At 37.8% G+C, this 15,687-nt stretch overlaps 1 protein-coding gene across 1 annotated transcript in view; it reads left to right on the forward strand.

Annotated features, from left to right (window-relative positions):
* Nucleotides 1–15,687, forward strand: part of slc25a21 (solute carrier family 25 member 21) — a 98,327-nt gene that overhangs the window by 49,947 nt on the left and 32,693 nt on the right. The window contains exon 3 of the mRNA XM_058748783.1: nucleotides 12,524–12,572. Coding sequence (XP_058604766.1) covers nucleotides 12,524–12,572 — 49 coding nt within the window. The remainder of the gene's footprint in view (nucleotides 1–12,523; nucleotides 12,573–15,687) is intronic.

Raw genomic sequence — 15,687 nt, forward strand, 5'->3', positions numbered from 1 at the left:
AGCGACTCCTGGGTGTGTATTTATTTGTACACTGTCACAAATGGTGTGTGTCCATCTCTCTCCTTCTTCTCACTCTCTCATGACTGTCCACTAGGTGACAGTAATGACACAGCTCATCCTCTGGGGTGATTGACATGAGAAATATCATGTGTATTACACATAATCCAGGGCACAGCATGACTATATGGTATGCCAATGGACAGTTTATGTTCTTTATTTTATGGACGTTATTCACAGATGAACATTAGTGTTATTTTATGTATATATCAAATGTTAAACGATAATTACCTATGTAATATCAAAACATTATTGCATTTAAAATATCACAAGTTTAAACATTTTCTAAGTATCTGACTTTGAATTAAGAGCTGAACATGAGTGTGTTCTGTGAGGGGGGTCTCCAACTGCATGCCCAACTAAACTAGCTTAAATAAACAAAAACACAGACAAACAGTTGAAACGCATAAAGAGGCATGAAACTGACACCCACACATACTGGGCCCTGTAGCTGGCGGCCCCAACCACCCCTATTTGACGGTGACTGGTTTATCAGATTGCACCGAGATTGTGCGTGGCTAGGCTAGTTTGAGGAAACGGTGCATTAACTTCAATAGCTCCTTCCGTGTATATATTCTGTGGAAATGTTCATGTAAATGTGGGCAGCATTTTTGCATATGTTGGTTTTTGTTTTGTTAACTTATTCAGGTGTTGGTGTTCACTGAATTGAGTGCTGAAACATGTCAGCTGTACGTCTGTTGCGCTTTAGGGATCTAAGAAGGAAATTGTTTAGCTACGAATGTTTTGTTTGGAATTAGGGTTAATAGTTTTTTTTTTTTTTTTTGGGTTAGCTGGCCTAGCTAGCTTAACAAGTTGAAGCTGAAAGAAATAGCTTGTTCTCAACAGCAAGGGCCAGGACTACACACAGAAAAAATGCTTTAATCTGAAAATCTGAAAGTTTAATTTGGGTTACTGTTTTCTCTTTGAAGTATTATGTTCCGCATTTGTTAGCAGGCAATTCTGCCATTGTTCAATAGAGCGATGCAGTGATGACATGTTTTTGTAGACCAATTGGAAGTTAGCATCCCTCTGGTTACCTCAAAAAAACAATAGGATTTTAGGATTTAAGCAGAAAATAAGCTCTGTGACAAACAAAAGTTTTAGATTTTTTACATGTTTTGCTCATTGTGAGAAACACAACTTTTATGAATTTTGAAGTCTAAATATAATTGCCAAAAGTAACATAGACTATAAACAAACTATATAATGGTTGCATGAATTCAACATCACCATTACTAAGCTTCTGACGGCTCTTTCAGTCTTTATTTTAAAAAGTACACTAAGTAGATGAATCACAAGGGGGTATTACAGATGTATTTTATGTGTGGAAAATATCTTGAGCTTGTGTTAACCTCAGATCTTTTTTGAACAAAAACTCATTCAATAAACCCTTTGACTTTACCCAGTTTTGGTCTACAAAAATAGCATGTCTCATCCCTGGAGCACTTTACAGTATATATCTAGCTCGTTCTTCTGAACTGAACTATTTATTGTGCTAGTTTTTAAAAGTTTCAAAAAATTACCCTTATTCAGTTTTTAGGAAGGCTTTGGTGGTTCCCTCATTTTCTTAAAACTTTTCCAGAGAATGGACTCTAAATATATCTCTAGTATCCTGGTTAGCATCAGTTAACACAAGATTTGCATCTAATGTCCACCCTTTTTTTTCTGTATCTCTTGTATGTTTATATGTACTGTAGTCCTCATGGGATTTGCATTGTGTGTTACAAATGTTATCATCCGTGTTTTTGTGAAATTTGATCTCTGGTATTTTCCAACTGCAGGAACCAGTGATGAAAGAATTACATGAATGCATGATCGTGTAAGGTCACGCCAGGTCTCGTTTAATAAATATGTTTAAAAAAATAACTTTGCAAATTGTTAGATTTTACCCATGATGACATATTTGCATCAATGACAAATAGGAATGTGATGATATAAAGATATAGTTCAGAAAACAATTGCAAGTTCATGTGAGTTTAATACATTTTTGGGAAAAAATAAATGGCAAGTGGTGTAACCAAGTGCAAAGTTATCAATAATTTTTTTATCATTTGTTTTTAATAGTTATTTACAAAAACATTTTCTACTTTTATAATATTTGTCATTGAAAATATGCATTGAAGTATTGTCTTTATAAATAAAAAAAAAACTGCCTCTTGTTACCTTAGAGAAAAGGTAGTGTCATGACACAGTGATGCTATCAGATGATAAAACTGAATGATTTCCATATACATGTTCCATGGTATTACCATAAACCCTATTTTTGGGACAAACTTACGTAAATCCTCTTACTAACCATTGTTTTAATAGAACAGTGTAATTTTTGTATGAAGAGATGTTTTAGATGTGCAAAAGTGTTTAGACCAGTGCAGTAGTTGACATAAAAGCTTTTCATTGAAGGGGAAAAAACCTCTAGGGAGTGAATATCAACCATGTTTGACAAATGACTCGAAGCATATTTGTTTTTTCATTTCCTGTAGTCTTTTCTTCATCATTCTTTCTCCTACTAAACAAAAACACTTCAACCCCAAGTTACCATATTTGAATATGTAAAGTCTTTGAACACTTGGCACTTGACTTCATCCTAAACTTAAAAAAAAAATTATCTTTACTTATTCCTTCCTTTGGTAGTTTGTATTTATTTGAACAATGCCTGAGACTTGGTGTTGCAAGCACTTCGTCTGTCTGATTGCCTCTTCAAGATGAATCGCTTTATGTATTCCCCAATTGTAAGTCGCTTTGGATAAAAGCGTCTGCAAAATGACTAAATGTAAATGTAAATGTAACATTGATGTTAGCATTTCTCCATTTCAGGCATTTACTTGCAGTACATTTCCTTTAAAAATACTATTTTAGGAACATAAAACTTCTATATTGTGAATATATTCACAACTAAAAGCCATTCACATAATAAAAATACACAAATTTAATTATAAAAACGTTCTGTTAGGCAAATTCTTAAGTTCTGCTAAAACATATAGCCCATGGCATGCAAACTAAGTTGAAATGCACAGTGCCAAAGTGTTTGTTATGTGGCATTAACCAATTAGAAACCAGAACTAAAACAATCCATTTTATTTATTTCTTTACAGTGATCCCTATGCATGCATGACAATTCTAATGCACATACTTATATGTATATGGATCTAACCACACTAGTGAACATCTTATCAACATACTGTAGCTCACACTTCTTGTATTTTCAGATGCTAATCAGATGTTCATTGTTAGTCAGGATGACAAATGGTTCAGTGCGGGTCGTGCCGCCTGTATGTTTAGCATTCCTGTGTCTGTGTGTTTTGAGAAGCCGTATTCATAGGTTTAGTGTGGAGGTGTCATCGATGATAAGGGTGTGCTCGATTAGCTACCGGTGGAAGCGGGAACGCGGCCAAACCTCGCCGCTCTGGACTGACGTGAAAAGGAATGCCTGACACGCAACTCCTCGATTGCCAACCTATAAAAAGCGCACTCAAGCCATCTCAGGAGAGAGTTCAGAGGTGTCATAATATTGTTGTCAACAAGATTTACGCCCAGCAAGGAAACATTTTGTGAATTATCTGGTAAAAGAATTTTTGAGGAGTGTCATGAACGGCAATCTGTCGAAACCATCGCTGCTATTTCACACATGGTTGCACAACTTGACTTTTCCAGTATGTCATGCCAGGCCATTCTCTCTGATTGATGTGTCAAAGAGAAGGATTAGCACCAGCCAAATTATTTAGATATGTAAATGAACTATAATCCAAGTAATGGTTGGTCTTTTATCTCAGTTTCTCTAAGCAGACAGAGCCAAGAGCGTTTTCTGTCTGGTTTGAAGTAACTCAAGTGTGACTGTAACCCAGGTAGCTGATGAGCCAATGCCAACAGCTGCGTTAGTCGAGTAGCACCGATAGTTATGATAGTTAGGTTACAACTGCAATTGGAGAAAACCCACCTTCGCAACACTGTACTTCACATGATCGCCCCTTCCCTCGGCCGCTAACCTTTTCTCAGAGGCTTTTAGGGGAAATCTGCTCACTCAGTCACTGTCTTTGGATGATTGATGACACCTGTGCATGTTGAGCAATCGTTTACTGTCACTGCGCTATTTTCCTTTCTCACTTTTGCGTGGGAGCAAGAGTCGGGTACTTGCCTGAGCCAAGACCAACTGCAAGATAGTGATCTTAACTGTGATGATGTATGGTCTTCAATCAGGGAAGATATCAGACTATTATGAATGCACACTGAAGAACTGTTGCCTGGAGTACATGTGGTGTCACCTCTGTGGATCTTACTCGAACATTACCTAGTTAGGCGACAAAACATTAATGCTTGAGGTAACTCGTAATACAGCAATGCTGATGTATTAGAACGTGTGTGCTGGAGTCACACTGGACTTCTAGTCATCCAGTAGACAGACTGATGAGTTTATATACTTTTTTTTTTGCTGTTTTCAATGACAGTTTTTTTTTTTTTGCATGCTTTAGGAGTTAGAAAGTTTGAACTGTAAATTCCTCTCAGAAAAGTTGTCTTTTTTTAGTTCTGTCAGGACCACTTTCGTCAAAATGATTAACAATTAGCATACAGTTTGGTTTGGCGGTATGGTTCTCTTCTGGGCAAAAACTCCATGCCCATCCATGCAGCTTATCATGAATGAGCAGGGAGAGCAGCAATAATAACCCCCAAGGGTAAACAGAACAGAACAAAGCAGATGTCATTAATGTGCTTAATGAGATTTAAGTGTAACACATTATTCAAGATAAAAGGTCTGATTCAACAAGGAATATCAGAAAGCCAAATCCTGACTGTGGTGAAACAAGGAGTTAGGGATGGAGGAGGGTGATTTGCGAAAAAGCTGCTGAATAATACTGAATAGAGCTTATATAGGAATGCCGTGATAGGTGTCGTATTCTTATAGGTAGATGTGATCAGCTGAGAGTCACGTGACCTTACGTGATCAAAATCGACAATCAAAATTTTACAATTACAAAAAAATTATATTTCAAATAAATGCTAAAAAATTTCAAAAAGAATCCTGGGGAAAAAAAGTTGGGTAGCACAACAATATTGGTAATATCAAATCAGTATATTAAAATCATTTCTGTGGGATCATGCGACACTGAAGCCTGGAGAAATGACTGCTGAAAATTCAGCTCTTCCAGCACAGGAATAAATTAAATTTTATAATATATTAAAATAGAAACAGTTGTTTCAAATTGTAAAAATATTTCACAACATGACTATTTTTACTGTATTTTTAATCAAATAAATGCAGCCTTGGTGAGTAAAAGACTTCTTTCAACAGCAGTTTACCAAACCTTTTTGAATTACCGTATTGACCCGAATATAAGACGATGTTTTTTTTTTGGAAATACATCTGAAAAAACGCGGTCGTCTTATATTCGGGGTCTAGACTTTGACATGTCAGTAATACACCCACAACAATATGTGGCGCCAAAAACGCATAAAACGAGTGTGACATGAAATATGTAATATGTCGTGACTGTCATGTTAGCCTGATGGGAACAAACTTCCTCTGTAAGTGATTTTAAAACATAAGACAGTACCCAGATTTGAAGACTACAATAAGATTTCACTTCTACTGTTAATAAAATTGAAAATTGAGATGGATAGCTTAAATGTTATATAATTCATATGGGCTACCTGTTATTTCAATGGTATATCAAAAAGTGTATATTTTCAATGTCATTGTTGGTACATTTTACCAGTATTTACCATACTTTCAAAACAAAAATTAAAATAGGAAAAATATGCAGTTTGAAAATAATTTAAGAAAAAATGTTTTACAGAGAGAGAGAAAAAAAACAAGATTTGGTTTTCAAAAAGCCTTTTTCCAAAAGGTACATCTGGAAAAAGGGGGGTCGTCTTATAATCAGGGTCGTCTTATATTCGGGACAATACGGTATATAGATTCCAAATATATAACTATGTATTTTTTGTTTATAGTACTATAATATAATATATCAAAATATCTGGTCTTGCCCATCCTCAGTATGTGCCAAGTCAACATTTAGATATTTTTTTAATTCTTTATTTAATTTTGAGTTTTGAGTTGATTTGCTGATTAATTTGTTGAGATAGTGAATTGGTGGGTTTTTGTTAAATGTGAGCCAAAATCATTACAATTAAAAGAACCAAAGACTTAAACTACTTCAGTCTGTGTGCATTGAATTTATTTAATACACGAGTTTCCCAATTTGAGTTGAATTACTGAAATAAATGAACTTTTCCACGACATGACATTCTAATTTATTGAGATGCACCTGTATATATATGTGTGTGTATATATATTCCAGATGTATGACACATCACTCTTGTACTTTTTTTTTTTTTTACATATACACTCTTGTACTTCCTGAGTATGTGTCATGCCCCTCATGCCTGATGGCGAATGTTACTCACCTGGCTTGAATGACTTCCTATAGTGTGGTCTTCCCACGCCTCATTTGAGAAAACCTTACGTCAAAATTTCCACGTAGGCTATGTTAAATCATTTACATGATTAAGGGTTGGTCATTAAAACATATAATGTCACTAATGATAAACTCACAAACATGTATTGATTTCTTTGTTGCAGAGTGTAGTTTGTGACAGCGTCTTGAGGGCAATCGCCTCTCCTTGTCAATCTGTTACAGCGCATGTGTGGCTGTTCTTTCGCTTGTATCTGCGGGTGTAGATGCTGCAGATGACAGAAACTGTCAGTGCTATTGTGGCTCAGAGACAAAAGACATGCCAAATAATGGAACTCAATGATATGTCACTCACTGAGGTGGAACTAAGCCTAAAACACCAACCAGATGGCAGGTCAATTTCTGCCTGCACTTTGACTAAATGGCAATATTACAGAGGAGTTCAGAAAGAGACTTTCTATTTCTCCACTTTCTCCACTCTCTGCTCCACTTAAGGCACATGATCAAACAGTAGCATGTGCTGACAGCCTCAGAAATCTCATATAGAGCAACTGAACTTTTGGATGGGGAAGCCTACAGAGATTTTTGGATCAGAAGGGCACAGGCACTTGATCATGTTTGATTATGCTCTTCTTGATATAGTATCTGCGACAGTTGATCAGTTGTAAAATAAAGTTGTTGTGGAACAGCAAACTTAGATGTTGTTGCCTGCAGCTGCTCATATTGATTCTGTGGTTGTCGTTTGCATTGCTATTTTAGGTAGATACTGGAGCTGATAAGCGGAACCAATGCGATGATCCAACACAGAAGTACTGTGAAAACACAAGGCTTGTGTTTTCCATCCAAATGAATTCAGTAAATATTACTCAGTCATGATGCTATGCCTGACTTAATATCTGATAAGGTTTCCAATCGTGTCCTTTGCACATAATGTCTTTAATCTTGACACGCTCAACATAAGAGTTTGTTCGTTTGTACTCAGCTGTCAAGGAAAACATGCAAATCGTGCAAGCGTGCCATTTTTCTCCACCTCCACACATGGCAGAGCTGTCTGATTCTGTTATATACCCCAGTGACAACTATTTTGTTGGGTAAACAACATTACTGAACCTTGCAATGCAGTAGGAACACAGAAGAAAGTAGAAACTGCTGATTTGAACTTTGTTGTCCAAGGACTGGGTATCGCTACACCAGTGTAATTTTAGTATTATTTACATACTATTACAGTGTTCCCGCCTCTTGTTTCCATATTTGGTCATGTTCCTGTCCTTGTTCTGTGTGATTATTAGTTCATTCAGTTCAGGTGTGTCTATTTATCAGTGATTGTCATGTGTATTTAGTTCCTGGCTGTTTAGTTAGTTTTCGTCTGGTCTACTCGTTATTCCCCGGTGTTCCTGTCTGTGTCAACCTTGCCTTGCCTTGCCTTGCCTTGCCTTGCCTTGCCTTGCCTTGCCTTGCCTTGCCTTGCCTTGCCTTGCCTTGCCTTGCCTTGCCTTGCCTTGCCTTGCCTTGTCTTGTCTTGCCCTGTCCTGATGTCATCATTAAAGACTATTATTTAGAAGTTTATCCTCGTCTCCGTGTTGCTCATTCCTCCCTGATGTGTGCACCGTGACATTAGTGTGTTAACATTACACTAGTTAAGTATTTTACTGTGAATTTAAGTTCAATCCATAAACCTAAAAAAAAACCTTTTTTTTCTGGCGTGGTTCTGGCAATGACTGCTGCCTTTTTTTTTTTTTTGCAGTGTGTGTATATTTTGCAGTGTCCATTTTGCTTACATGTGATTCTCTCTAAATTGTACTAGGAATCTAGCATATGTGTGTTATATAAACTGTGAATATATTACCCACTACACACACAAACACACACACGTTTGTTTTTGTGAAAAGTGGGGACATCCCATAGGCGTAATGGGTTTTATACTGTACAAACTGTATGTGCTATTGCCCTACACCAACCCTACACCTAAACCTACCCCTTACAGGAAACTTTGTGCTATTTCAGATTTTCAATACACTCCATTCTGTGTGATTTATAAGCGTTTTGAAAAGTGGGGACATGGGGTAATATCCTGAAAAGTCACCTTCTTCTTGTAATACCTGTCATACCCTTGTCATTATACAAATTGATGTCCTCATTTGTCACAAAAATGTGTGCGCACACATATAATGCCAGCCAACTGTTTTTTATTTGAATATATTATTTGAATATATTTTTTTATATAACGTATTCCTGTGATGTGAAAGCCGAATTTTCAGCAGCCATTACTCAGTGTATTATTATTATTAATAATATTATCATCATCATCAATGTTGAATAGTTTGAAAAAAAAATCTATATTTTTACCCAGCCCTATTGCCCCGTATACCAAAATGATCTTATTCCCATCCAGGGCTGAAATTTACAGAGCTCGGGACAAATGTTTAATGGGTGAATCATCTCTCCCCTGAGTACAATGAGTAGGCTACACCAAACTGGGCCCCTTAATGACGGCCCTGTTCCCATCGTGGTTCTACCAATAATTTCTTGGCCAACAACATCACCAATTCTTCATATATTGCAGCTGAAGTTCAGAGGCTTTCTTATTTGCCACAGCCATATCACCCTGCAGCCAAAGACTGGTTGCCCACTGAAGCTAAGCAGGGTTGAGCCTGGTCAGTACCTGGATGAGAGCCTTCTTGGGAAAACTAGGTTGCTGTTGGAAGAGGTGTTAGTGAGACCAGCAGTGGGTGCTCACCCTGTGGTCTGTGTGAGTCCTAATGCCCCAGTATAGTGACGGGGACACTATACTGGCAAAAAGCACCATCTTTCGGATGAGACGTTAAACCGAGGTCCTGACTCTCTGTGGTCACTAAAAATCCCATGGCACTTCTCGTAAAGAGTAGGGGTGTAACCCCGGTGTCCTGGCCAGATTCATTCCACTGGCCCTTATCAATCATGGCCTCCTAATAATCCCCATCCACTTGATTGGCTCTCATGGGTTGAAGAGAGACCCCCCCACATGATTGTAAAGCACTTTGGGTGTACAGCAATACACAATAAAGCGCTATATAAATGCATCATTCATTCATTCATTATTTCAAGAGCTCAGCTTGCATCCACATAAGCCATTTTAATTACTTGCTAGTGTTGTGTAGGGAAAGTCTTGCTTTCCCTTTCAGTCCCTCCATCTCTTGCCCCCCCACCCCTTCGTCTTTTTCCTGCTCACTTAAATCCACCCATATGGAACATGCCAACGATGGCTGTGGTTTATTCTTTGGCCCTCTCACCTTGTTTGTGCATTTTCCCCTCTTTGGAAGCTCTTAGACGATAACTCTCGAGTGTTGTTGCTTAACTAGGGTGTTCTTTTCTTTTCCGCCAAACATGGAGTTCATTAGACTCAAATGAGTGACAGGCTTTCTCAACTACTCACTGCTTCCTACCTTTGATCCTCTACGAGCCCCTCTTGTACAGTTCAGAGCAGCAACAGGGTTCACACGGATTCAGGCTTCCTCCACATTTACCTCAACAGTGACCGGGATTTTGCCAAGTAGCATGTGTTTTGGGATCAAAAACCTTTTGTTGGTCCTCAAACAACATTCCTGTCAACACAAACATAGGGGGTTGGTGAATATTCTGAGTTCAATACAAGTTAAGCTCAATCGAAAGCACTTTTGGCATAATGTTGATAAAAGAAATAATTTTGACTGGTCCGTCGATATCAATTAATATAAACGGTGACATACTTATCATAAATGTAAATGGGCACTATTTTTGAAGAATTTAAAGGGAGCAATGCCATTAGTTGGAAATTGTATTGAATTGACAACACCCACTGGACATTAAATTGAAATGCAGGAAGTGGGAGAAATTCAGCAACTAATGGCATTCTGGTAAATGACACATTCTTTCATCATTTATGCTATTTAAGTATGCTTGATATGTATTTATACTAGGGATGTGCGGGACTAGTCGACTAAACGGTTCAGCTCCTGCTAGTCGACACTGAAATCAATAGTCGATTAAACGAGAGAAACCCCCCATAATTTTAACGTTACATTTAAAACATTTTAACAACAAGCTAAAATAAAACTTTTGAAAAATAATAAATATCAAAACTGCCCTTAAAATCTGAGGTAAATAATAGGCTGATAAGAATGTTGTTCCAGGAGCATGTCCTACTTGACAAAATGAATTCACTGCAATGAAAATATTTATCAAGTGGTATGGCATTTTAAAAAGACATAACCCTTAATATGACTTTACGGCTCCACCTCAGCGTCAAGTATGGATGGGTCTATTCCTCCAGCTGTCTCGCTGCTGAGATGACTCTCCCAGGCCTCCTTCTCTTTTATTTCCTCAGGATGGATAGAGTGCTGAAATGGAAAACATGTGTCTCCTGAGTGCGTAACATTATTTTCCCCTGTGATGCCCTGGCAGCCGTGATTAATTAATGATAAACGTTACAGCGTTATATCACCTTGGGCGACGAGGAGACTATGACACACCTAATTTGCCTGCTTTCTCCTCATTTTGGTCTCACTGATGCATCTTCCACAAGCTCATGTCAGCCTTGAAATGAATCACACCACCTCGGCCTGTCCCACTGCTGGGATTTGTTTATGAATATGCCACATCCTCCGTTCAAAAGACGCACGTTACATGCAAAACAACACCACTGTATCACCTTTGTGTGTATCTTTTGCGAAGTCTATTGCAATTCCTCTTTGGAATTTCTCTTGATTATTACTTTCCTGGAAAATCCCCAAGGAGGCAATGTCTTGTTTATGGACAATACTTTTAATGGAAAAAATTAGAATAGGAGCATATTTCTCAGCAGCTGTGTACACATAGAGGAATCTGTGAAGGAAGCCATTAAAGTAAACGCCTGAACGGAGCTGAGAATTGCGATGCAGATGCATAATCGCGCCTCTGCGATCTCATTGCAATGCATTGCACCCATCAAACACCCCCTCAATCTGTTTGTTTACAGCTACCTTGAACAAAAAAAACGTGTTCTGTGAACTGTTTAGTGCAAAACAGACACTGAACTGAGGTGTTAACTACTTACATAACTTGTAGCCCAACAAGTTGTATGGTTTCAGCTTTTGTTCAAAATCTCCATTAAATGGAACCCGATCTGTGTGGTAACAACATCTGAAGTATTCGCCTTGTTTTGCAGTGTGAAATCACCATTATTCAGCATGTTAAACAGCCCTCGCCCCCTCTGTCATGGCTGGAGTGTATATGAACTGGAATCCTGGCATTAGGAAGGCCATTACGGCAGCCTCTCTGTGGGCCGGTCCAGATAAAATAGGATTTGAAAATACTTTGGGATTTTACGTCCATCAGCACATTGGAACCGAATAAAATGGATGATGGTAATGACTTGCAGGCCAGGCGAGCGCAACGTCCCACATCTCTGCATGGAGGCCATTTTGTTGCCAGATCCCTTCCCGCACGCTTGTCAGTTGCAGTGGAGTGGCAAGGAGGCGAAAACAAGATCAGAGTGACGAAGGTGGCTGCTGGCCAAGCAGCTCCTGTCGGATGTGAGTTCAGGCGACTGTTACATTGGGATTTTTGAGGGGAAAACCCTCCGTCTACTAAATGTAGACACACACAAACCGCACGCATATGGCGAATGGAATCACACACAACACATCTGTGGCTTTTTATTTGTATTTACAAATATATGGATTGTAGTGTATAATACATCACCATTTTAACGCGGTGAAATATTAGTGGATTAGGTCAAACGTTTCAGTCTCGAGAGACTTTACAAGTGTTTGTATGAAATGAAGCTGTGTTTGCGATGACTAAAAAATTCACTGTTTAATGCAAAAAGGCTCTTGAATGAAACTGGATTGTACTGAAATATTACTTAAAAAGCTCTGTGAAATATAACAAGAGTGAGTGAAAGAGACGGAAAGAAAGCTTGGCATTTGGTAATGACAGCTTAATGGCCTGTGAGCGAATAATAACATGTTCGGTTGTGCTCTTGTCCCGTTTTAATGACTGATTTATGTCGGTTTTAACAGGGCAGATACATAATTACTTATGATTTTTGTCCTCTATAGGTCTTGTGGAGATTTGCTTGATGCACCCATTGGATGTTGTGAAGACCAGGTAAAATATCGTTCCTTTCTGTTCTTAATTAAGGGCTAGGCATTTTCTTCTTCTTGTGGCAGTAGTGGAATATTTCTGTGGAAAATGAAATGCATCATTTACTCATTCTCCTTCAATGTTTAAGTAATACTTTTTAATGTTCTCAAATTGCTCACATACTTACCTCATTATTTCACTTAATTATATCCCTTGTTCAATGCCTGAGCTTCTATGTGAATTGTGAACCAAGGCTGCATTAACAAAACGGCACCCAATTGTTTTTTTGGTTTTTCCATTAACGGCTCTTGCATGTGTGTTCTTCCACCAATGCTGATGAAAACACCAACTGAAATATTGACACTTCCTTAACCCTAGAGAGCCTACTGTATCATATTTAATACAGCACTCTGAATTATCAACATGATCAAAAAAACCTAAACCTGTTTTACACAATCTACTACATGCTCTCTGATTAATAGTTCATACATTTGTAGTAAGTAAAAGGCCTTTTGTTATAATTCTTAAAAATGTGGTACATGTGTCTTTTGCTCTGAAAACTAAGTATTTTTATAAAGTAAATGTAAGGATAACTTTTAGATTTGTTAGTAATATTTCAAGATTTTTTCAAGACATTTACTGGACTGATGCAGTTTAGGATTACTTGATTATCCATACGCCATTTTTTGAGAAATAAAACAGGGAAAAAAGATGAAAAATCATGTTGAAATTTAATTAGCAAGAATGATACAACAGGAACATTTATTTATTATTTAATACAAAACAAAAAACACGTGCAAACTTATAAAAGTTTTTTTAATACATTGTCTAAAATTTAAATAAACTGTTCCATTTAAAAACAATAATAAATAAATAACTGACTAATATTTCATAAGCTCTCCTCTTCTAAATTTATATAGTGTGACCATAGTCTGATTCCCAAACAAATTTGTTTGTTTTGTTTTGTTTTTCCGTTTACAATCAGCTAACAGTGAAACTTAAATTAGTAGTTACCCACTATAGTTGTTAAAAAACAATCATGCATTTTATCAGGATAAATTTATGTAAATGTAACATAAAATGTAACATGTAAATGTGTTGTTTATTTTTTGGTTACAGTCAGTCATGAGACAGTATTTATGTTGCCTAAAATTAATAATAATAATAATAAACCATCTATGAAAAGTCATTTAAAAATGACTTTTTATTTATTTAATTTTTTTTTTTACATTTATTTATTTAAATTATAGCTCATTATTTGGCAAATGAGTTGCCTTTTTCCTCCAAATAATTATTCTTTCTTTTGTATGAGAATCATTAATGAAAATGGAATCATTAGCAGGACCTAGAATAGTTCAATTATTTACAATTCTCATTAGTAATACCAATCAATTCTGAATCTTTTGGGCAGCGATACCTCTTTCCCTCAGTCCTGCAGGAAAGAAGGAATGTTGAAGAGAGGGAAAGAGAAAATGAATCAGGGCCCTCACACTGGAGTCGCTCAGTATGGCGTAAACAGGTTGTGGGCCGGTACTAAACCTTTACGGCTTCTGGGTGCCCTGCCAAGACCTCTGGCTCTGTGACAAACACCCCTCACACATACGCTATGATGTTTCACATTTTCCGCCACCGTTTTCTGGTAAATAAACTTTTTGAGATGATAATTAGATATTTGTACTTTGGAGAGCATGTGTGGTAGTCAAGGTGGCTTGCTTGTGTTTCTTTGTGTCTATTTGCATGAGTTTGTTTGCGGCAGTGTGTCTGTGTGTACACTTGTATGCAGCGACATTCGATACTCTAGAGTCCTGTAGAGTGATTTAGGATCTGGTGCTGCTGGTTGAGGGTTTATTACAGGTAAGGCCACAGTTAGGCCGCTCTCTCCTCACACTGGGTCAGGGTTAAAAGTGCACTCTCTATTTTCTTTGTAATGCTCTTCCTCAAGAAGTGATAAAAGCCCTGTGTAAAGAGCGGCAGTTTTATTTATTTGTTTTCTGTGGGTTTCTCTGTTAGTGTGAGTGCATCCAGTCAACTGCGTAATGCATGTGAGTGTGGCTCGCATATGTTCCCTGATTATTCATAGACTCAGATTGAGAGGATCAGTCTTTCTGCTCACTGTTCTGTCTGTCTGTCTGTCTATCGTTCTATCATTCGATCGTTCTTTCTATCGTTCTACTGTTCTGTCATTCTGTTGTTCTTTCTATCTTTCTATCTCTCGTTCTGTGTATCATTCTGTATGTCTATTCATCTGCCTGGCAGATAAAATGTCAAACTTCAGTGTTAAAATGGTTTTTAAACAAGTCTTTGTAGTAGTGATTCATTTGCAACAGATGACAGCTACTCAAATATCTGAAGAAAATGTAAAAATCTAGTTGCTATATCACTTGTGTACCGCTTTCTTTCTCCCTCTTTCTTTCTCTCTCTTGGGTTTTCAGTCACACTAAAGCAGGCTAATTGGCAGAATGAAGGGTTAGTAGAGCTGAAATCTATTAGCATAGGTCTCAGAGAGCTGCTGAAGCACAAATGCCCAGCACACCTCCTCTCCGACGCTAGCTGCAGGAATGGCTCCTATTAGTGACTGGCTGCCGCTTTAATGTCCGCTGCTCCAAATTAGATGCCAACTGGAGTGAACAGTTTTTTTCACCCCCTCGCTTTCTTCAACGAGCCGCTTTAGTGGAATCAAAGGCTTTTTTTCTGAGGGGAACCTGACAAAATGTATACTTGGGAATACATATTTACCCTGTGCAAATGAGGGTGCTGGAGCCATGAGGCGGAGACAGGAATTAGACGACTGAGGGGGCCGTCGATCTCAGACACACGCACAAACTCACAAACAAACATCTGGAAGCAGATTAGGAGAACATTAAGAGGATATATTTCAAGGCCATGATTGTTTGTAAGGTTAAATCAATGTTTACTTTAAAGTCTTACTACCATTCTTCATACTTGTTTATATTCGGGATCAAGCACTTCCAGCTGAATGTAAAATTATGGGTCTCTCCTCCTCTGACCGTCATAAGTCACTGCCATATATTCAGATCAGAGCAGTCCTTCACAAATAAACGTCTCTTAGAAGAGGACAGGTCCATGTGCCACTTATATTCATTTGCGTTCAACGGTGCTCATTTCTGGGTTGGAATGT

Source organism: Onychostoma macrolepis, chromosome 17 (assembly GCF_012432095.1).
Source record: "Onychostoma macrolepis isolate SWU-2019 chromosome 17, ASM1243209v1, whole genome shotgun sequence".
NCBI lineage: Eukaryota > Metazoa > Chordata > Actinopteri > Cypriniformes > Cyprinidae > Onychostoma > Onychostoma macrolepis.